At 41.5% G+C, this 23,437-nt stretch overlaps 1 protein-coding gene across 4 annotated transcripts in view; it reads right to left on the bottom strand.

Annotated features, from left to right (window-relative positions):
• Positions 1–11,842, bottom strand: part of LOC147034994 (slit homolog 2 protein-like) — a 473,672-nt gene extending 461,830 nt beyond the window's left edge. For 2 of the 4 annotated variants that reach the window (XM_085892213.1, XM_085892231.1), the window contains exons 1-4: positions 11,168–11,842; positions 10,389–10,460; positions 9,950–10,021; positions 3,818–3,889 (exon numbers count right to left, since the gene is read on the bottom strand). In XM_085892213.1, coding sequence (XP_085748339.1) covers positions 3,818–3,889; positions 9,950–10,021; positions 10,389–10,460; positions 11,168–11,352 — 401 coding nt within the window. In that variant the 5' untranslated portion in view covers positions 11,353–11,842. The remainder of the gene's footprint in view (positions 1–3,817; positions 3,890–9,949; positions 10,022–10,388; positions 10,461–11,167) is intronic. The other 2 variants (XM_085892209.1, XM_085892220.1) reach the window with 1 other exon arrangement.
• Between the last annotated feature and the right edge of the window lie 11,595 nt (positions 11,843–23,437).

The following is a 23,437-nucleotide window of genomic DNA, read 5'->3' as shown; positions in this document are numbered from 1 at the left end:
GCCGATCCTAACTATGCGAGCTATGAGAGTTAACTTGGAGGCAATGGAACATAAATCATGCCATGTGGGCTCGTGGAGGAGCTTGTACAAGCACCACATGCAGGACAAAGACATAAGTACACATCAATGTACATTATCATGAATGACGAGGATATTTGCTGACAATAGACAATATGGTGTGTGCGATTTGAACGTGGGTTCAGTTTCATGCATTTTGAGCCAGTTGTACAGATGGGAACATACAAACAGGCCAACCCTTTGTACAATGTAATAAAAACACTACAGATTTAAAAAAAACAGGAAGTTAGAATCTTGGGAAGGCCATGATAAGGTGCAACACATACATCCTGTTTAGTCGGCCTATGGTGGACAACTGATTTCTTTATTCTGTCCAGCTGAAGTATGACTGCACAGAATTGCTTTGAACTAGCCATATATAGCACATTCCAAAGGCATTTACAAAAAGTGTGGCAGAAGGCTACAAAAACGCATTCCCACTCGGACAGGAAACGGAAGCAACAATGAACCCAAAACCCACATGGTAGTTCCTTAGAGTTAAGAAAATAAAACTCCTCGTGGATTTTAAACATTCAACAATGACTCAGCCTAATGTAGTTGGCAATATGATCAGAAGCTTCCAGATTCCTTCACACAAGATGGCGTTTCTTGTAATGACTCTCAAAAAATATACATATTTATTTAAACACCTGGTGCATCCGGCTAACAAGTATCTCTCGATATGTGAGGTAATTAATACATGCGGCGTTTAAAAAGTTATATTCATGAACGACGACCAGAAGTATCTGGCATTTGCTGTTCTAATCCTGTTGGAATTTCAAAGAAATCAATTTGATTTTTTTTTCCAATTTTTTTTTGTGGGAGACTAAAACACTTCCCTACACCCACTAAAGAATGGGATCGGGGATCATTTAGTATGACTTCTCACATAGCTACAAAGCCTTAGAGACTATCAATTAAAAAAAATTTTAAGATCAGGAAAAAAAACCTAATGATCGAACAACTTTTTAGATCCTCGTGGAGGATCTCCAAGTCTTACTCACGTTGTTGTTCTTGTGGACTTTTTTGTTTCACAGCCTACAGTTTTCATCGAAACTTCCTGAGACTTGGCATATATATGTAAAAATGCCCTGAACAAACAGTAACCATCTCCGATTTTGAAAATTCCTCCTAGAAAAAAAAAGTTATGACGTCAAAATATCTCCGCTAATAGAAATCGCCTAAAAAATTCTCTCCAAAACTCGGCAAGCTTTTTGATTTCTGTTTGCGGGAATCGAACAGGGCATTAGCAGAGATGAATTACCGCACATATGATACATCACTATGACGTCATATCAATTTTTATGCCGTCATTCCTATTTTTTGACATTTTTTTTTTCACAACCCAGAGTTTTCATCGGATCTTCGTGAAACTTGCCATGCATATGCAGAAAGCCACGCGCAGGCAGTAACCATCTCCGATTTTGGAAATTCTTCCTAGAAAAAAAGTTGACGTCATAATATCGCCGCTAATGGAAATTGCCGATACCATTATCTCCGAAACTAGGCAAGCTGTTTGAATTTTGTTTGCGGGAATCAAGCCGGGCATTAGCCCAGATAATTTATCGCAAACCTAATACATCACAATGATGTCATATTCGTTTTTATGACGTCATCATTAAGAGGACGAGGATCTTCGCTCATTCGAGCTTGCTTTTCATAATTTTCAAACTTTTGTTTGCCTAAAACACTCCCTGACACTTGCTGATAAATCTCTAAAAGTTTGACAAAGATCCATTCAGCCATCTCTGAGAAAATGGCAACACACACACACATACACACACACACACACACACACAATAATAATACCATTCCATTCACACCATAAAGCACATCGGGCTGCTGAGGCAGTTTCATTGGCAAGGAGTACAGTCCTGGACAGGTTCCCCAAGATGGTTATTACCCCAGCAAGCTGGTACTCAGTTTGTCAACCAATGAAGGATGACAGGCAGAGTCAATCCTGCATGGTGTTAATTTAACAGCTTGTGACAGGAGCTTGAACTGAACATCTTCAGATCTCAAGCCAGCCACCTTAACGGTTAAACCAACACCAGGCCGACACACAAACAAACAGCTGTCTTGTAGTATACTATCAAGGGTGCTCGGTGTTGCCTGGTCTATTTTTTTGTGGGAGCCAAAAACACTTCCCAACACCAACAAAGGAATGGGGGTCGGGGATCATTTACTATTACATTACACATAGCTATAAAGGCTTCGGCACTATGGAGCGATATTAAAAAAACAAAAAAATCAAAGTTCATTTTTTTCTTCAAAGTTTTCAATTTTTTGGCCTAAAACACTCTGCGGCTCTCAAACATGATCTGAAAGTTTGACAAAGATCCATTGACCCATCTCTGAGAAAAATGGCGACACACACAGGCAGACACACAGACAAACACAGACAAACGGCTCTCTTATAGTATAGATATAAACGATGATATATGGGTTCAGCTAATGGAACACACCCCTGGTTTGGCCCGTTAGAGCTCCCACTTTAACCCCTACCTTATGAGCCAGCACATCCCCGGTTCAAATCCCCTGTGCCATGTGTTTGTCTATTGTGTACGAATGGCCTTGCGATTAATGTAAATAAGAAAAGTACACTGATGTCTACTAATGTGTCTTTGTCAATGTAAATAAATTTCATTTTGAAGTCCAAGGAGTGTCAAACAAAATATGAAGGGGCTTTTCTATGAAGAAGTAAGACACTAGTCACATGTTTTTCCACTAATAATGTGTAGTTCGAGCTGAAACAACATGATTTTTCTTTAAAACGCACGTTGGCATGTCTTTGGAATGTCAAGAGTAGGTCGTTCCTCGAACCCTCGTACAAGAGATTCCCTGTCACGTGCCATATCTGTGTTTCCCATCTCTCCGACAAGGCCTTGGTGGAAGCGCTTTGCAGACGTACGTGCCCCATGTGGTGTTGAGCTTCCACGGGGTGCATCGTGCGGAGTGCACAGTGAGTTATGCATCTGATAAGCCACTATATTTATCCTGTAAGAGCTGAGTTTTCGAGACAAACCATGTGGAATTGTACTTGGAGGCAGTACATAATAGCACGGCCTGTTGGCTTTTTGCACAAAAGGATTCCGAACATTTATCAGAGGGATGTGTGGGAATTTTACCACTGGGGCCTACTATTGAGTATAGTTTCTGGGATTGTTGTGGATGTGGCCTACACGCTACAACAATTGTAAAATTGTGAAGTACAGGATTCATCCAACACTACAAGGTTTGAACATGCAATCGAGGATGATCCACTTATTACATACACAGAGATGGAGGAGGAAAGGGGAGGAGGGGAAGGTGGAAGAGTTTAGGAGGGAGGAGGACGATGGAGATAATTGTAGGTGAAGTGGGATGTAAGCATGTTGGGGGTAGAATAAAAATGTAACACATCTTTTACACCTGTTACATATACATATATACCTCTTATTTACACAACCCCATCCTCCCCCAACCCGAAAATGTAATTGCTGCCAAGGCGGGTTCGCTCCATGAAGAATCTCAATTAAAGACGTCATTCTTTGTGAAGAAATCATTGAATGTTTGTTTTCGTTACAATCATGAACAACACACAAGGATTACATGTGAGGACACCAGAAGAAGAGTACAACAAGGGTGCTGGTTTGCATGAATAAGACTTCATCAGATGTGTCTCTTGAATGAACTAGAGAGAGAGAACCCTATATCATATGGAATGGGAGGAAGTGTCCAACATTGTAAACTACTGGACGAAGCACTTTCAAAAACTCACAGTCTGTTCAACTTGTCCATGCCAAGGAAAAGCAGCTCTGGAAGCACTTGGAGGCGGTTACGATTGAGACGCCTATGGAGGACAGGGTGGGGATTGAGCAAGGAGGGACATAAAGAAGTCAGACAAACTCAACGCGTGTAAGTTCAGACAAGCAACGTCCATGAATCCAAAAGGTTAATCGTTCGAAAATGTAACAGCTACTCTGTGATTATGAAAAATTCAATTCAAAACACCCTACTGCACCGGAAAATGTTAAGACAGGAATACTGTACAGGAAATGGTGGAGACTTGTAATACCCTACCCCACCTTCAGGTGGCGCTACATGATACACATTTACAAAGAGAATTTGCATCCCCTCTCCACCCTGCCCCCAAAACCATCAGCAAAGATAAAAACTCCCCTATATATTAATTGCGAACATGTTTATCCAATGTGGCAAGTCTGGATGTAATGGGTGCAGAACTGTACGAGTAGCGTTACAAACAAACACACAAACACACACCTGTCTGTGAGTTATAGTAAGAATACCCAGCTATAAGCTATCATCCCGATGTTTCACAGATAGGTGATTCAACAATGTGTGTGCCATCTCTCGGATGGACGTGAAATGGGCGTCCCATCTGCCAGCATTTGTTGGTGGACATTAAAGATCCCACAGGGTCCTTCGCGAAGAATAGGCGAGCTATCGCCGGCACCGTGTCCAAATGATAAATTCCTGCTCTAACAAGCAGAGGGCATTGCATCAGTGGCACAGCCATGCCCTCAACCAATGATGCTACCCTGCGGCCTTGTGCTGCATAACAAAAGAAAATAAGATAAATTGTTTCATCTAAGCTGAGTTGTTCATTCAGAAACACAGCAGAAGCCATAATTGAGTAAAAAACAAAAATTGGAATCCATACAACAAACAAATAATCATGAAAATCTATGGTTGTTGGCAATACAGTACTTTATTTTCTGTACCAGATTTAATTACCGAGCCTTATATGTTTTACTTGTGGGCCCGTTGGTCCGATGGACAGAATTTACATTGGTCTTCAAGGCCTTGTTGCATACCTGCCCGCTGTACTGCTTGAGCATGATCTTGCCTTTCACCAAGCCAGATGTGCTTCGGGCCAGCACTGAGATCATATTTTCATTCATGCCATATTAAACTATTATTCTTATTGTTGTTGAAAATATTATTTGCGATAATTAACATATGTTGTTGTGATGTTATCATTGTTTTTGTTATTTATTTTGTTATCAGAATGCCATGCCATGGTAGGATGTGTTAAGCTGCTTTATATACCTAAATATGGCATTCGTTTAAAACATGGGAATTCTTACAGATTTTTTGCAGTATAGTCGAGTCTCAAAGGGTCTTACAGGATCTACAATTTTAGGGGTCTTTTGGGTCTTTTGGATCCTCGGGGACTTTTTGGGACTTTTGGGTCCTCGGAAACTTTTGGGACTTTTGGGTCCGAGGGGACTTTTTGGGACTTTTTGGTCCTCGGGAAGTTTTGGGTCCTCGGAGTCTTCAGGGTCTTCAAAGTTTGAAGGGGTCTCAGCAATCTAAATGGTCAAAAGAGAGTCGAACTGTGTAATTAATTACACGTATGTAATTAATCAATCAATCGACAAAAAGTATGGCACGCATGCACGCACGCGCACACACGCACACACACACACACACCACCTTATCCATTTACAGCAGATGTGCTCATAAGATTGAGTTTATGGAGAGAAGACTAATTCTGGTAAATTATTCCCAATAACATTTTCAGTCTGTGGAGGCAACACATATATATATATACATATATATACATATATACATACATACATACATACATACACACACATACACACACATACACGACATGGCCAAAAGTATATAGACACCTTCTAATTCATGGTTTCGGCTATTTCAGCCACACCCATTGCTGACAGGTGTATACAATCAAGCACACAGCCATCCAATCTGCACAGACAAAATTGGCAGTAGAATGGGCCGAACTGAAGAGCTCAGTCACTTTCAACGTGGCACTGTCATAGGATGCCACCTTTTCAACAAGTCATTTCCTGAAATTTCTGCCCTGCTAGAACTGGCCCGGTCAACTGTAAGTGCTGTTATTGTGAAGTGGAAACGTCTCGAAGCAATAATAGCTCAGCTGTGAAGTGGAAGGCTACACAAGCTCATAAAGCAGGACCACCAAGTGCTGAAGCATGTCACATGGAAAAATTGGCTGTTGTCAGTTACAACACTCACTACCGAGTTCCAAACTGACTCTGGAAGCAACGTCAGCACAAGCACTGTTTGGCGAGACCTTCATGAAATGGGTTTCCATGGCCGAGCAGCTGCACACAAGCTGAAGATCACCATGCGCAATGCCAAGCTTCGGCTGAAGTGGTGTTAAGCTCACCACCATTGGACTCTGGACAAGTGGAAACGTGTTGTCTGGAGTGATGAATCACGCTTCACCATCTGGCAGTCGGATGGCCAAATCTGGATTTGGCGGATGCAAGGAGAACGCTACCTATCCGAATGCATAGTGCCAACTGCAAAGTCTGGTGGAGGAGAAATAATGGTCTGGAGCTGTTTTTCATGGTTCAGGCTCGGCTTCTTAGTTCCAGTGAAGGGAAATCTTAACACCACAGCATACAATGGCATTCGAGTTGATTCGGTGCTTCCAACTTTGTGGCAACAGTTTGGGGAAGGCCCTTTCCTGTTTCAGCTTGACAATGCCCCCGTGCACAGTGAGGTCCAGAGTAAAATGGTTTGTCGAGAGCTGTGTGGAAGAACTTGACAGGCCTGCCCAGAGCCCTAACCTCAACCCCATCGAACACCTTTGGGATGAAGAGGAACGCCAACTGCAAGCCAGACCTAATCACCCAACATCAGTGCCCAACCTCACTAATGCTCTTGTGACTGAATGGAAGCAAATCCCTGCAACAATGTTCCAACATCTCGTGGAAAGCCTTCCCTGAAGAGTGGAGGCTGTTCTAGCAGCAAAGGAGGAACCAACTCAATATTAATGCCCAAGATTTTGGAATGAGATGTTGGATGAGAAGGTGTCCACATACTTTTGGTCATGTGGTGTGTATATATACATATATATATATATATATATATATATATATATATATATATATATATATATATATACATATACATATATATATATATATACATATACATATACATATACACATACACGTACACATACATATACTGTATATGCGCAATGAAGGAAGGCAAACGAGAGATATACATTACTGTATTCACAATAATTGTCATAAAAGTTCTGCCATTTTTTATTTTGGAATAAATAGATGCCAGTTATGACATTAGAAAAGGTCAGGAAGCTGTTTGACAGGATGTTGAACTGCAGGTAGTGCACTTACCTTTGAACTTTCTTGTCTGGGTTTGATTCACAATGCAACTTAAAACTGTTGGATTGGTGCTTTACAGGGGGGGGGGGCATTGCATCACAAATTGCATGGTCCCTCGGATGGGCGTTGAGCTGGGTGTCCCATCTTCTTACATTATTTGGTGCAAGCTCATGATCCCACAGAGTCTTTCTTTTCTCAAGTGTAGTTGAGTTGTTGCCATCATCCTGAACAAATTCCAAATTCCTGCCAGCTTCAATCAAACATCAGAAAAGGTCAGTTGGTTTGTGAAAGATGGGCCAAAATTTTTTCCCACAAAAACGTGGGAATTTTAGACGCCATTACAAAGTAGTCGTAGTTGTTGTTGTATAATGATCAAGAAGCTCTACAAACAGTGATTTCCCGACAAACTATGGCACAAGTAATCAAATTTTGAAGTTTGACTTAATTGCTGTCTTCGCACCCCCTTACACTTCCACGTAATTGGTGGACATTGAGGTACAACTACCATGGACATCTATTTTAATTACACAATGAACCTCACAACACACTGTTGACATTAACTCGTAAAACTAATACAAATGTATAGAGAGAAGAACTCGTTTGAAAACTATATATATATATATATATATATATATATATATATATATATATATATATATATATATATATATATATATATATATATATATATATATCAGTGTCCAATGAATTAGGTTGCATTTCCTTCTTTGAAACAACATGATGATTGAAAAATATTCATTTTGATAATTTTCCAGAATACAATGTAAATAATTCACAAGTTTGTACACCTATCTTGCAGGACAGTGTCAGGAAGAGGTATGAACACACTTTGACATGAATTACAAGGACATCAGTAACAAAGGATAACTCAATAAAGGAAATAGGATTTGAAGTGGGGCACTTGACATGGACGTGCTCAGATGGGAACCATAAACAGGCCTATTCAAAAGTGTTAGCAAAAGCAAATTCAGTGTTGAATGCCTGATGGACTCGAAAACTTTGCTGTAGTTGGTAAAACGTGTAAAATATTAGTTTTTCATCTTGCGATTGACATTGCTTTTTGAGTAAATAGCCAAAAGCAGATAAGCAATTCGCAAGTGTCTGCTTCTAAAACCCAACCGGTATCATAGGCACATTATTGGTGGTGTTGTGCTGATTAAAGTAAACTTGCCGGCAACGTTGGGGAAGTTTGGTGCAGTCGGCAACTCGAAATGTTCGCTTTAATTGACGGTTGCAAATATCAAAATTAATAAATAAATAAAAATGTATCACAAAAACATCGCAAACGGTGAACGCTCGATTGAGAAACGTCTCGAAGACCCCGGCGGTGCTCAGACTAGTGCACAGAGATACACGTTCTGCTGCTCAAAGGCATCACATGCACACAGCAAGATCCGTGCTGGGCTCAAAAGAATACTTCATGTTTGGCTGCGTTTGAAAAGAAATCAGTGCTACACCGCTGTTCGGTATCACAGCAAGGCATTTGGTCCCGATTAATCATGACCCTGGCATCAAGTGAGGCTTTTAGAGATAGGAGAAAAAGAGCGCAGGGATTGCTCGGACAAACGCGCGTTACCGTGAGCATAGCATGCAAAGTGTCACGTGATACGACGACAAAAGCTCGGAAGGGGCAAATAGCTAAATTGAGAGTTCATTTGGAATGTAGCTGTGTGCCTTGCGAGTAAAATAAATAAATATATAAATAAATAAATAAATAAATAAAATAAGAATCGAATTTTGATTGCTGATGAGCAAATGACGAGGGGCATTCAAAAAGTTCAAAAAGCGAGACTAGTCCAATTGATACATCAAGGTTTTGTTATTTTCAAAAAACTAGTATAATATATAAATATACAATTAATAGGAAAACATAATTGCATATTTATTTATTAATTTACGTACCCACCCTTCTTTTTAATGTTACTGGCGTATCGCTTGCACGATTGAGAGTATGTAGTGTGGAGAACTTTTTGACCGGTCATCACTGAGTCCAGCGATGCGCACACACAGATTGTAATGGATGTATGCACAAGTGGCGGATAATTGCGAATTTGAAATCCACTGGAATGCTGCATCAACCAAAGTTAAATGCTCCATCTGCAGCATTTGGATGAGTTTGCCTCTCTCGAGTTCATCATCGTCTATCGATCACATTAATATTGTGAGTCTATTCTACAGAATCAATGCCGACACGGCAAGGAACTTCAGGAGCGTATTCCTCATTCAAACCTTTTTTTTTTTTTGCTCCAATTGCGACTGAACTATCAATCCTGGAACCATGCAGCGATTCCAGCATTACCTCGAAATATGCATTGCAAGACGTGAATGTGCGACAGACGTTTATGTTGGTGGGAAAGGGGGGAAATGGAGGGAGGGAGATGACGAATTAATCCTTAGAAATTCCCTGCCAAGCCAGTTTATCAGGCAAACAACGTCAACAATCTTTTGGTTGGAATCGTACCTTGTAATGCGTCAAACCCAACGACGCGTTACAGTGAAACGCACGTGCACTTTCAGCCACTGATGCCACTGGCGATTGTGGTTTTGGAATCCAGTATGTCAGTGCCTTTTCGCGAACGTCACAAAGAGCTATTGTCCACCCCAGTTCTTCTTCGTCGATTAACGTTAAGACAAAAGCATCTGCTTGATACTGTCGCAAGCTCGTTTCACATTTATACACGCCAAGGACTTTTTACTGGTCCTTGGTACGTGGGCCAAGGCTTGCCGGAGATACTTACAGCCGGTCGAGTTCCTTTAAATCCTTGAAAGAGCCCCTTTCGACGGTGATGATGTGGTTTTCCATAAGGTTTCTGCAAGCAGAGAAGAAACGCTCTCGGTGAACGTGAAAGCAGGTCCACTTGCAATGAAACAAGCCTTGCTCGCCTTCCCCATTGAACACTTACAAAAACAGCGACAAAGAATCTCTCCAGAATAGATTACTACCCCAATCTGTCATCATCTAAAAACTTTTCACCGTAAGCAGGGGGAAAACACGTGCAATGGTGGTCCCGGACGTAGCAAAAATTGTTTGGGTCTGCAGCAGTTGACGTGGAATGCAACTACAATAGCCATAGATGATTTACTTATCATGTCATATACCTTGAATAGACATTCAAAAGTTTGACAAAGAAATTCTGTGTGTAGTTGGAATGTTATTTCAGTGTAGCGGACGCTTACAGCACTCGGAGGTATCTCAGACCCGTGAAGTCTGTCTTCCTGATGCGAGTGATGTTGTTTCCATTCAGATCTCTGGGAAAAAAAAAATAAACAAGCAAATAAGAACATCTTGTAAATAAAGTTACAAACAGTAAAATTGTGAATAACACTTATACACCAATGGGACACAAGCACAAAACGCCACGCAGATTGGGGTGGAGGCCACAGGTATCGTCATCACAACCCTCTGCCCCCCTCCTTGAACACCCACTCTATGCCTCAAGGGCCGATCAAACGTCTCGCTGTGCTTTTGAAGCAGCAGAGCTGTGGCATGCACAGGCAGCAGGAGTGGGAACGGAGCGCTTGTGGGACAGAAATGTGCGGAGTTTAAGAGCAGAGCAAGGCGACTCGAGGTTACATGGAGGGCAACCCGCAAGGCTGCCCGAGTAACAAGGATTAGCCCGAGCATAGCCTTTTGTCCATGCACTTATTAATTATTATAATTATTATTATGATGACTATCATTATAATATAAATGTTTCTATTCATGACCGACGCTGAAAATTACAAACAGAAGATTAAACAAGTACACCGACCAAGCATTTTATAGTTGAAGTTCACCTTTTTAGCTTGTCACGAAATTTGACGACCACTTTTCATTTGGCAATGGGTACTCACTCAAGGATTAATCCACTACAACTCTATTACTAGATCGATAAAGTGGGGTGAGAAAGTAATGTCGGTGGCAAAATCGAGGCAGCACCGATGAGGGGACCTGTGCAATGAGCGGTGGGACTCACAGGCGCTCAGCGTTGCGTGGGATGGAACGTGGGATGGTACGCAGTCCTTGTCCATGGCAGTCTACTGTCGAGCCAGCACAGGTGCACACTGAGGGGCAGGCGTTGTCCTGAGGTAAAGCGACGAGCAGGACAAGCAGCTCGATGAGTAGTGCTGGAGGAAGCCAGACTCCCAGTTGTAGGGGCATGGTGCAAAAACTGTCGCTGCTTAAATCCCAAGAATTCACCGTCCGGGTGGCAACAGGTGTGAAGTGCGTGACACCTGACGGGACCCCACGTGAGATGTCTTCTCACAACACCTCGTGAAAACGCGGTGTTCCTCGGAAACAGACCACAGAATGGAGCAAAACGAGAAAGTGATCCACAGTTGCAATTTAGCGCTGCTATACACCTATATAAAGGACAGTCGATTTCACTTTCCGAGATGGCCTGGAAGAAGGAAGATGGAAAGGAAGGAGGGGTGTGGGGTCTCGTCCAGGTGTTCAAAATGAGGGACCGCTCGAGATGTTTTTGAGATCTTGCACTGGTGGCACCAATCACACTCAGAACCCACAATGAGCCCGCACTAAGCGCGCACACCGAGTCTGCTACAGGCACAGCCGTTGCCGCTGGGACAAGAACACGAGTGGAAGAGGCGAAGGCGGGAGAGGCTGCCCCGCCAGGTCGCCCCACCCCCTGTTGACAAATACACTGTGCGGGGCCGCGCCGATGGAAGTGGAAAAGAGACTGGGACTCTTGGAAGGCCAAAAGATGGGGATTGGTGTGGGAGGAGGCAGGAATAAGGTTGGTGGGGGACGGGGGCAGGAGAGAGGGGGGGTGATGGTTGTTCAATTGCAGATGTTTTTTCTTCCTTTTTCCCCATGTTGGTCGACTTGCACACCAATTCCACATTGATCATACTTTATCCATTTAAATACAGCGCCTCTGAATTTGCTCAACATACAACAATGTTTCATCATAAAATACCATACATTTCATGCCGCGCCTTTGGTGCAACATCCTCAAAGTGTAAACTCCATGTTATCAAGCCTCAAGGATAAGGAGAAACATCGCAATCCGTCGCTGCAACTATATAGGTTCAAGTGGACCAAATTTGAGAAGAGGGGACAGCTGCCTTTGGAGTGGCCAAGAGAAATCCAGGGCTAGCCCTTTACAAGAGACAATTTCAAACATTGGACTCTTGTGAGTATCTCACTCCGAAGATCTTTTGAACGCCCCTCGAATAGTGTAGGTATGAATTTAGGTCTTCAACCTAACATTGAGGAGTTACCAATATAATGTGCAAACGAATATCGACAAACTCTGGAGTTCCTGCGTGGAAATGGAGAAAGCTGGGAAATGGTGGGTATTCCACATTGCACTGGACCGTGAAGAATTCAAGGTGATTGTAGTGATGGTGAAAGTGGTAGCAGAGGTAATACGTGTGGCAGGCCAACGATTTAAAGTGTGAATCGAATCGCCAACACCTCTTAATAACCACCTTTATCAGCCAACAGTGACGGCTGAGGGTCACAATGGTATGGAAAAGCACTTTATCTCCATTATGGTTCTGCATTACAATATTCTTTCATTCAACGACACGGAATGGATTAGCAAAAGTATTCTGACACCAAGGAGATAAGCAGGGTTAATCAATTGCAGCAATTTATGCAATTTGTACCAACGTTTGGTGGATATCAGGGATAGTTCCACGCTATTGCTCCTTCAGAGAAAGTGCAAGTTCAGAGGTAGATTGTGCTCTCTTCACTTTTGTCATCAACGATTCCATTGGACTTTAAGTCGGGATGCTGACCTACCTCCTACATTTTCAACGTTATTATCTAAGAACGAATTGTGAACACACAACAGAATAGCAAGGCTTTTGTCGTTCTAATAGATGTAAGGGCCCTCAATGTACGACTGCAACATTGACAACTATATGACAATACCATACCCTTAGAAACAACATGCTACTACGTAGATACGGAAATGGCTGTTTGGAGAGGTCATTTCTGATTTGGGTATGAAATCTAATACTTTTAGTGATATAGCATGGAGAAAGGAGGTAAGTGCCCACAACCACTGGTATAATAACCTCCTCAGTGAGGTCTGGCCTGGGTTCAATTATTATCGGTGAAGCTATATAAACTGTCATCATGGTGTTTCAAATTCAAGGCAACTCCTCGATGAATATGCCATCCCTCAGCTGGATGTTAAAACGGGTGTCCCTTCTGATAGCATTCGCTATTGGACGTTAGGATACCACGGTGTCTTTCATGAAGAGTAGGTGAGCTATCATGGGCACCCTGAAATTCCAAATTCCAACCCTCTCAAATCGAGTATCCTGCGTCAGAGTGGCCACTCATCCAACATTACAACCATAGCCAAGAAACTGCTTTCGTAAGAACTGACGAACTTTACACAGAGCATGGTGCATGAGAAAATCCTCAACAAAAGTGCTGCATTCTCTGGATGACATAACTCCAGTTTAACAACAACTAGCATGAAAGTTGGTCGTCATGCTGCGAGTCAGCCTTTTTAATGTGCATTCAGTCCCGTGTTATCACTGAAAACTTCCCTGCGAACGTCCACACTACCTTGTGGCAACTTGAGCAGTTTATCGAGTGGATTGTGCACTTGGGTGCAGTGTAAAGATGTGGTGAAGGGCATAATGGCTTGTTGTGGAACTGACAGTTGGGGCAAGCGAAAGGCAGATTGGAGAAAACTCCTTTGGAATAATGTGGAATAATGCAATTCTGCTCAAAAAGATATATTGCCCAAGATCTCGACGGGCCATATATCCGACAGAGGATATATGGCCATATATCCACATATATGCCATCGCTTGGACTGCAGGAACCATACATATATATATCCAACAATTTTATGTTTTTGTAAACCCATCAGGCATATGTCATAGAGTAGCAATGTTACTTTGTTGCCCATCTAATCAAGTGGAGCATATGCGTGCAAATGGAACATTTACCAAGAATCGCCCTCGCACAGCCCAGTTTGTGCATGTTCTTCCACAACTACAAACCTGGAAATATCCCTCAATTATAACCTGAACTTTGAACTCCATTTCTTCATGTCTTCATGTCTTAATTCTATCATCTGTATATACACTTCCCCGGACGACAAAGGAGAGGAGGAGATTGGGACCATACTCTGTGCAGAGCATTGGTGCTGCTTAAGCAGTCTCCTTGGCTACTGGGCACAAATCTGGACGGGTCTCTCCTCTGACACAGGACACCAGCGTGCTGGCACTCATTTTCCAAACCTCGGAAGGATGACAGGCAGAGTCAACCCCACCTCGTATTAATTCAACAGCCGAGTGGGATTTGAACTCAGGATCATAGGATCCAAAGCATACCACCCTAATCATTAAGCCAACACCAGGCATGCCAAAGGGGAAGTGGTGTGTGTATGTGTGTATGTATGTATGTATGTATGTATGTATGTATGTATGTATGTATGTATGTATGTATGTGTGTATTTATGTAAATATTGTTTAATGGCTGTATCACTAATCATTGAAGTTCTGCCAATAGTACCTCATGCTTTCTCCCACAAACACCCTGCTGTCCTCGACTCTCACTGGACCCTCTCTGCTCTCCCCTTCCTTTGTGCCACTCATCAACTCTCACGTTCAATGTCGTTGCCTCAGTGTTCCCACGTGATCCTCTGTCAGTCTGTGAAGCCGCTGCCTTTCTCATTGGTTTCTCCATAAGCTTGGATGTGTGCACACAAAAAGGACTTCACACGAGCAATTCCCTCTTTTTCAATCGCTCCACAAAATAACATTCCACATGAGAATCAAAGTTCTACCTGCGTTAAAGTCAAAGGTTCACTTGTTTGAGTGTGTATGTATAATTACGTTAAAACGACGGGAGGACGGGGTCCGTGATGCAAGCAAGAAGCGCCAGGACTTCGTTCTCATGGATTTGGTCCCAATCTGGATGGCATGTCGTCGTCAGCGGGTAAAAGGAAACCGCGTGTCTCGGCGTGCAGTGCCTCCCCCTCGTGGCCGCAGCGCGCGATCAACGATGATCGCAACATCACCCAAGGGTCGGGTCGTCCTCATCAATCGACGAACCGCTCGATCACGTCTCACCGAAGTTAAAATCCACCGCGTGGGAACTCAATAATCGCTCGAAAATCGAGCGACCAGAGTTTCATCCGCTTCCTTATTCTGCGCGTTGCGTTCAAACGAATAAAAACGCTCAAAGTTTTTTCCCGCGCTTAAAAGTTTGTAAACTTTTGGAAAGTTCACACGTGACGTCATATATACCTGCAGCCAGCGCGGTATCGCTGTCCGTGTGACTTGCTTGGTTCTTTCTGTGTCCGACGTCGTTTTTTAATCGTATTCCGAACAACGTGCATCCCCCTTTTGTTATGCAAAGAAGACATTTTTGTGCATTCGAATAATTTTGCATAATTAACGTTATCGCAACCCCTCCACCTCCACCCTCTCAAACAAGCCGATAAATCGTCATCGCAATGAAATGTGTTTAATCAAACAGGTGAGGATAATCACACTCGTCGTCATGGCTTCAACGGTGTTTACAATACGTCGGTAATTGCGCACCGAGCGATCGTTTCGGTCTTATTGCGATGTGCGTCAAATCACGGATGAGCGAGTGTTCCCGGGACTTGCTCTCACCTGGGGATTATTCCACGAGCACGATGGATGTGCATATCGTATAGCTCATCACCATCTCGTTATATACTCTCCAATACCAACACAACTTGGCCGTTTCCGCTTTTCCCGTATAAATCTGATATCAATTTCCCATCCAATAAAAATGCAAATTCCCGCGCTTTTTTTTCTTGCGCCCATGCACGCGCACCGTGCGCGCGCGCCGCTGGAAAGGCTGTCTCCATGACGACACACAAGTTGGAAAATGCAAATCGATTCGAGAAAAGCACAAATGGCCGTCGCTTCATTAATATCCCCCCCCTCCCCCCACCCAACCGATTGTAGTCGGGAGTGATATTTAAAACACTTGGATTTCGCTGAAATGTTCGCGTTTTAAAAAAGGACCCGAATTGCCATTCGAGTAAACCTGATAATGGAGACGATGACGATGAAGATGCCGAATGGATGGATTAAGGGGGGGAAATGCATCTCCGGAAAAACATTGTAATTATTCTTTTTCAAAGACGCAATGCAGAATGTCGGCGCACTGAACAATTGCAGCGCGTCCATCTTGAGTTGCGCAAGATGCGACGTGAACTCGTCCAACAGCACCAGGCGCACAAATTCTCTCTCTCACCCTCACCCTCACCCTCACCCTCACCCTCACATCCTCTCTGTCTCTCTCTGTCTCTCTCTGTCTCTCTCGCTCTCTCTCTCGCTCTCTCGCTCTCTCGCTCTCTCGCTCTCTCGCTCTCTCGCTCTCTCGCTCTCTCGCTCTCTCGCTCTCTCGCTCTCTCGCTCTCTCGCTCTCTCGCTCTCTCGCTCTCTCGCTCTCTCTCTCGCTCTCTCTCTCTCTCATCCTCGCTCTCTCTCTCTCTCCCTCTCATCCTCTCTCTCTCTCTCTCTCTCTCTCTCTCTCTCTCTCTCTCGCTCGCTCTCTCTCTCACTCTCTCGCTCTCTCTCTCTCTCTCTCTCTCTCTCTCTCTCTCTCTCGCTCGCTCTCTCTCTCTCGCTCTCTCTCTCGCTCGCTCTCTCGCTCGCTCTCGCTCGCTCTCTCGCTCGCTCTCTCGCTCTCTCGCTCTCGCTCTCTCGCTCTCTCGCTCTCGCTCGCTCTCTCGCTCTCGCTCTCTCGCTCGCTCTCGCTCTCTCGCTCTCTCGCTCTCTCGCTCTCTCTCGCTCTCGCTCTCTCGCTCTCTCGCTCGCTCTCTCGCTCTCTCGCTCGCTCTCGCTCTCGCTCGCTCTCGCTCTCGCTCTCTCGCTCGCTCTCGCTCTCTCGCTCTCGCTCGCTCTCGCTCTCTCTCTCTCTCTCTCCCTCTCATTCTCTCTCTCTCTCTCTCTCTCTCTCTCTCTCCCTCTCATTCTCTCTCTCTCTCTCTCTGTTCTTCTGGTCTCAGTGTCCCGGAGAAGAGAGGGGAGACCCATGATGTCCCCACGCACCCGACGCGAGTTAGGGGACGAAGGAGCAAAGTTGAGAACGTTCAAAGTGTGCGCGCCGTCGCAGGTACACATGATTGGTCATTAGCGCAAAACATCGCGATAAATATTTTCATTGTCAACAAATCCAAATTGCCATGAGCCCGCGATTGTTTTCCTTGTCGGTGGTTAAGGAGGAGGCGGTCCAGCGCTCCGGACGATAGGAAAATAAACTTTGATGCGAGGCATGGGTGGGTGGGTGTAATGAGTTATCGTGAGTCCCGGTCCCCACTCAAGCGGACACGAAATATGGACGGAGTAGATCGAGAAGTATGAGGAATGGTGGGTCAAGGGATGCCAATTTGGGATTTACAGAGGGCATGACTTGCGAGCACGCTCGGTGAAAGGTGAGCCTGCAGGATTTCACACTGGTTCCTGCAGTCCAAGTAGGTAACTGCATTCAGTGATCTGTATGCTGCATTCAAATGAATTCTGATCACTCGTTTTTGATAAAATGAAAAAAAAAAAATTCAATTCTGAGCACACTCAATGTGCTCGCAGTGGGTCACGTGATCGAAGACAATGCAATTTACCCTCAAGGTGCCTTTCCCAATGCGAATTTCAACAAATACATCTGCATGTTTCATGAATATCTAAGAAAACAGGTCTTTCTGAACAATGACCTACCTACTCACTCACATTCATTCATATCAATGATTAGTACCTTCTTGGGGAAGGAGGGGGGGGGGTAAGGAGTAGGAAGCTGAAATTTTGTACACTAATACAAATCAAAGCCAATATCCAGAACCCACAATATCTGTGGATAAAAGTCGGCCGGTGCAGACTCGCTCTGCTCACAGCGGGTCACGTGATTAAAGACGATGGAGCTTACACTTGAACTGATTTCTGGGCAACACTAACATTCTCCTCTTCCGCATCTTGTTTTATAACCTTTGTCGTATTGACATGAAAAAAATTACGACACCTGTAAGCTTTTCAATAAAGAGCTCATGATGATCACTCATCCTTGATACTTGGCTTATTGAGCTGCTTGCGGAAGGCAAACACAATTCACTTCATCAAATAGATAAAGCTCTTTAACAAACCACTTCATTGAAAATGTATTATGCATACAAGTCGGGATGCACCCAAGTAGTTGTTTGCAATGTGAAAAAATGCCTCACTCGTACGTGCACACACACACACACACACACACACACACACACACACACACACACACACACACACACACACACACACACACACACACACACACACACACACACACACACACACACACACACACACACACACACACACACACATCTCCCAGTGGGGTATGCTGACACAACACATTGTAAGCAATAGCCAAGCGTGCTTCCTCATTGTCTTGGGTTGCTCACCTGCGGTGAGAACAAGGCTGCCCTTATTTTCAGATATTTTCATTTACTTTTTTCCCGGATTTGGTTTTATGATTTTTCCCGGTGGAGCAGCCTCGATGTCCGTCGGCACACAAAATTTAGCTTCCTCCGTCACCCAGAAAGTACCGATCTTTCATATCAGTCAATGAGTCAGCCAGTGGTGAACAATGAGCTTTCCATTTTCGATGCATGTACAATTATAATGTGAGTACATCTATAAAGTATGTACAATTATAATGTGAGTACATCTATAAAGTATGTACAATTATAATGCGAGTACATCTATAAAGTATGTACAATTATAATGCGAGTACATCTATAAAGTATGTACAATTATAATGTGAGTACATCTATAAAGTATGTACAATTATAATGTGAGTACATCTATAAAGTATGTACAATTATAATGTGAGTACATCTATAAAGTATGTACAATTATAATGTGAGTACATCTATAAAGTATGCACAATTATAATGAGAGTACATCTATAAAGTATGTACAATTATAATGAGAGTACGTCTATAAAGTATGTACAATTGTAATGCGAGTACATCTATAAAATATGTACAATTATAATGTGAGTACATCAATAAAATATGTACAATTATAATGTGAGTACATCTATAAAGTATGTACAATTATAATGTGAATACATCTATAAAGTATATACAATTAGAATGTGAGTACATCTATAAAGTATGTACAATTGGAATGTGAGTACATCTATAAAGTATGTACAATTAGAATGTGAGTACATCGATAAGGTATGTACAATGATAATGTGAGTACATCGATAAGGTATGTACAATAATAATGTGAGTATATCGATAAGGTATGTACAATTATAATGTGAGTACATCTATAAAATATGTACAATTATAATGTGAGTATATCGATAAGGTATGTACAATTATAATGCAAGTACATCGATAAGGTATGTACAATTAGAATGTGAGTACATAGATAAGGTATGTACAATTATAATGTGAGTACATAGATAAGGTATGTACAATTATAACGTGAGTACATCAATAAGGTATGTACACTTATAATGTGAGTACATCTATAAAGTATGAACAAATGGAATGTGAGTACATCTATAAAGTATGTACAACTAGAATGTGAGTACATCGATAAGGTATGTACAATGATAATGTGAGTACATCGATAAGGTATGTACAATAATAATGTGAGTATATCGATAAGGTATGTACAATTATAATGTGAGTACATCGATAAGGTATGTACAATAATAATGTGAGTATATCTATAAAGTATGTACAATTATAATGTGAGTACATCTATAAAGTATGTACAATTATAATGTGAGTACATCTATAAAGTATGTACAATTATAATGTGAGTACATCTATAAAGTATGTACAATTATAATGTGAGTACATCTATAAAGTATGTACAATTATAATGTGAGTACATCTATAAAGTATGTACAATTATAATGTGAGTACATCTATAAAGTATGTACAATTATAATGTGAGTACATCTATAAAGTATGTACAATTATAATGAGAGTACATCTATAAAATATGTACAATTATAATGTGAGTACATCTATAAAATATGTACAATTATAATGTGAGTACATCTATAAAGTATGTACAATTATAATGTGAATACATCAATAAAGTATATACAATTAGAATGTGAGTACATCTATAAAGTATGTACAATTGGAATGTGAGTACATCTATAAAGTATGTACAATTAGAATGTGAGTACATCGATAAGGTATGTACAATGATAATGTGAGTACATCGATAAGGTATGTACAATAATAATGTGAGTATATCGATAAGGTATGTACAATTATAATGCGAGTACATCGATAAGGTATGTACAATTAGAATGTGAGTACATAGATAAGGTATGTACAATTAGAATGTGAGTACATCTATAAAGTATGTACAATTATAATGTGAGTACATCTATAAAGTATGTACAATTATAATGTGAGTACATCTATAAAGTATGTACAATTATAATGTGAGTACATCTATAAAGTATGTACAATTATAATGTGAGTACATCTATAAAGTATGTACAATTATAATGTGAGTACATCTATAAAGTATGTACAATTATAATGTGAGTACATCTATAAAGTATGTACAATTATAATGTGAGTACATCTATAAGGTATGTACAATTATAATGAGAGTACATCTATAAAATATGTACAATTATAATGTGAGTACATCTATAAAATATGTACAATTATAATGTGAGTACATCTATAAAGTATGTACAATTATAATGTGAATACATCAATAAAGTATATACAATTAGAATGTGAGTACATCTATAAAGTATGTACAATTGGAATGTGAGTACATCTATAAAGTATGTACAATTAGAATGTGAGTACATCGATAAGGTATGTACAATGATAATGTGAGTACATCGATAAGGTATGTACAATAATAATGTGAGTATATCGATAAGGTATGTACAATTATAATGTGAGTACATCGATAAGGTATGTACAATTAGAATGTGAGTACATAGATAAGGTATGTACAATTATAACGTGAGTACATCGATAAGGTATGTACACTTATAATGTGAGTACATCTATAAAGTATGAACAAATGGAATGTGAGTACATCTATAAAGTATGTACAACTAGAATGTGAGTACATCGATAAGGTATGTACAATGATAATGTGAGTACATCGATAAGGTATGTACAATAATAATGTGAGTATATCGATAAGGTATGTACAATTATAATGCGAGTACATCGATAAGGTATGTACAATTAGAATGTGAGTACACAGATAAGGTATGTACAATTAGAATGTGAGTACATAGATAAGGTATGTACAATTATAACGTGAGTACATCGATAAGGTATGTACACTTATAATGTCAGTACATCTATAAAGTATGTACAAATGGAATGTGAGTACATCTATAAAGTATGTACAAATGGAATGTGAGTACTTTTTTAAAGTATGAACAATTAGAATGTGAGGATGTGTATAAAGTATATACAATTAGAATACGAGTACATCCACAAAGTATGTTCAATGAAAATGTGAGTTCGTGTAGAAAGTACAGGGTCTCTGTCCTTAAAGTCTCTTTACAATATATAATTTATACCGTCTTGATGTGCTTCTTGCAACTAATGGTGCCCATTTCGAAGTGTATTAAATGAGGCAAAAAAAATCTTCAATATCTCCTCCTCATTTGTAATAATTTCCACAGGTTTATCTATTCATTTGCCTTTGTAATAAATTTTTTAGATTGTAAAGAGACTTTATGGACAATTTGAATATTAGTACGTGTATAAAGTGTGTACAATTGGAATGTGAGGACGTGTACAAAGACATGTGAATAGAGTTCGTATACGAAGTACGTACATACAATTACAATACGGGTTTGTGGATAAAGTATGTAATATCAGAATGTGTGTATGCAGTGCCTAACTGCAGACACAAAGTCTGCAACCCCCTTTCAAAATTTTCACCTTTTCTTGCCTCCGAGCCTGGAATTAAATTGCATTAAATCGGACTAATTCCACCTTTATTTACACATCGTAACCCACAACTTCCAAGTGAAAAATCAAATCTCACAAATTTCAGAAAATTAATTAACAAATCCTGAGTTCAAGCCCCGTTCGGCCACTGAGTTAATACACCAGGGGGTTGACTCAGCCTGTCATCCTTCCGAGGTCGGCGAAATGAGTACCAGTGTACTGGGCCGGTGTATACCCCGGTTAAAATAGGTGTACCATATCCCTGTGTCGTAAGAGGCGACCAGGGTTGCGTCAGGAAGGGCATCCGGCGTAAAACATGTGCCAAATCACTATGCGGATCATACGGATGATCCGCTGTGGCGACCCCTAACAGGAGCAGCCGAAAGAAGAAGATATCTATATATATATATATATATATATATATATATATATATATATATATATATATATATATATATATATATATATATATATATATATATATATATGTACACACACACACACACACACACACACACACACACACACACACACACACACACACACACACACAGTTGTGGTATGGGGATCGGGTGAGAAGACCACTGGGCGGTTAAGCTATCTCGGCTCCCACCAGACTCCCCAGAATTGTAGGCCGTCGCACACGGATAATTCCGTGACGCGGCGGGTTGCTTAACTGACCGTGGATGCCAATAACTCAACCACGTGACTTCAGGTCCTCCATATAGTTAATCCGGTTACCTAAAAATAACCACGTGATTTAATACTGGGGAACACGCCCTCAGTACACCTTGTCCGAACCGGATCACTCTACCGGACCGGATCACTTTACCTTATCGGATGCAGCCGAGCAACACTGCCAAGGATGTACCAGCTAAGAGGAACGGATTTGTGGGAATAAAGTCGCGGCTAATCTGGGATTCGGACCATGCTGGATCAATGAAAAAAAAGAAAAAACGAGCAGGGAACATTTCTAATAATTATTTATTTACAATGGGGCGAGGAAAAGTATGTGGAACAATCAATAGATTTATTTGGGTGGGTTGTGCAGAGATGGGGAAGAAGGGTGTGGTGCGACAATAAACAAGCAACTGATGAAAGCGCACGCAGCAGACCTAACCCGAAAATAATAATAACAATCTTCTGCAGGCTTACTTTTTAGAACAGGCGCCAGGACACACACGCGCACGCACACACACACACACACACACACACACACACACACACACACACACACACACACACACACACACACACACACACACACACACACACACACAACCCAATAAAGAGGAATGGAAGCAAGACAGGAGAGGAGTT

Source organism: Eptatretus burgeri, chromosome 1, assembly GCF_056783735.1.
Source record: "Eptatretus burgeri isolate ZD-2024b chromosome 1, Ebu_testis_v1, whole genome shotgun sequence".
NCBI classification, from domain to species: domain Eukaryota; kingdom Metazoa; phylum Chordata; class Myxini; order Myxiniformes; family Myxinidae; genus Eptatretus; species Eptatretus burgeri.
Note: the sequence above shows the minus strand (reverse complement) of the source record. Positions and strands in the feature narration are given on the sequence as shown.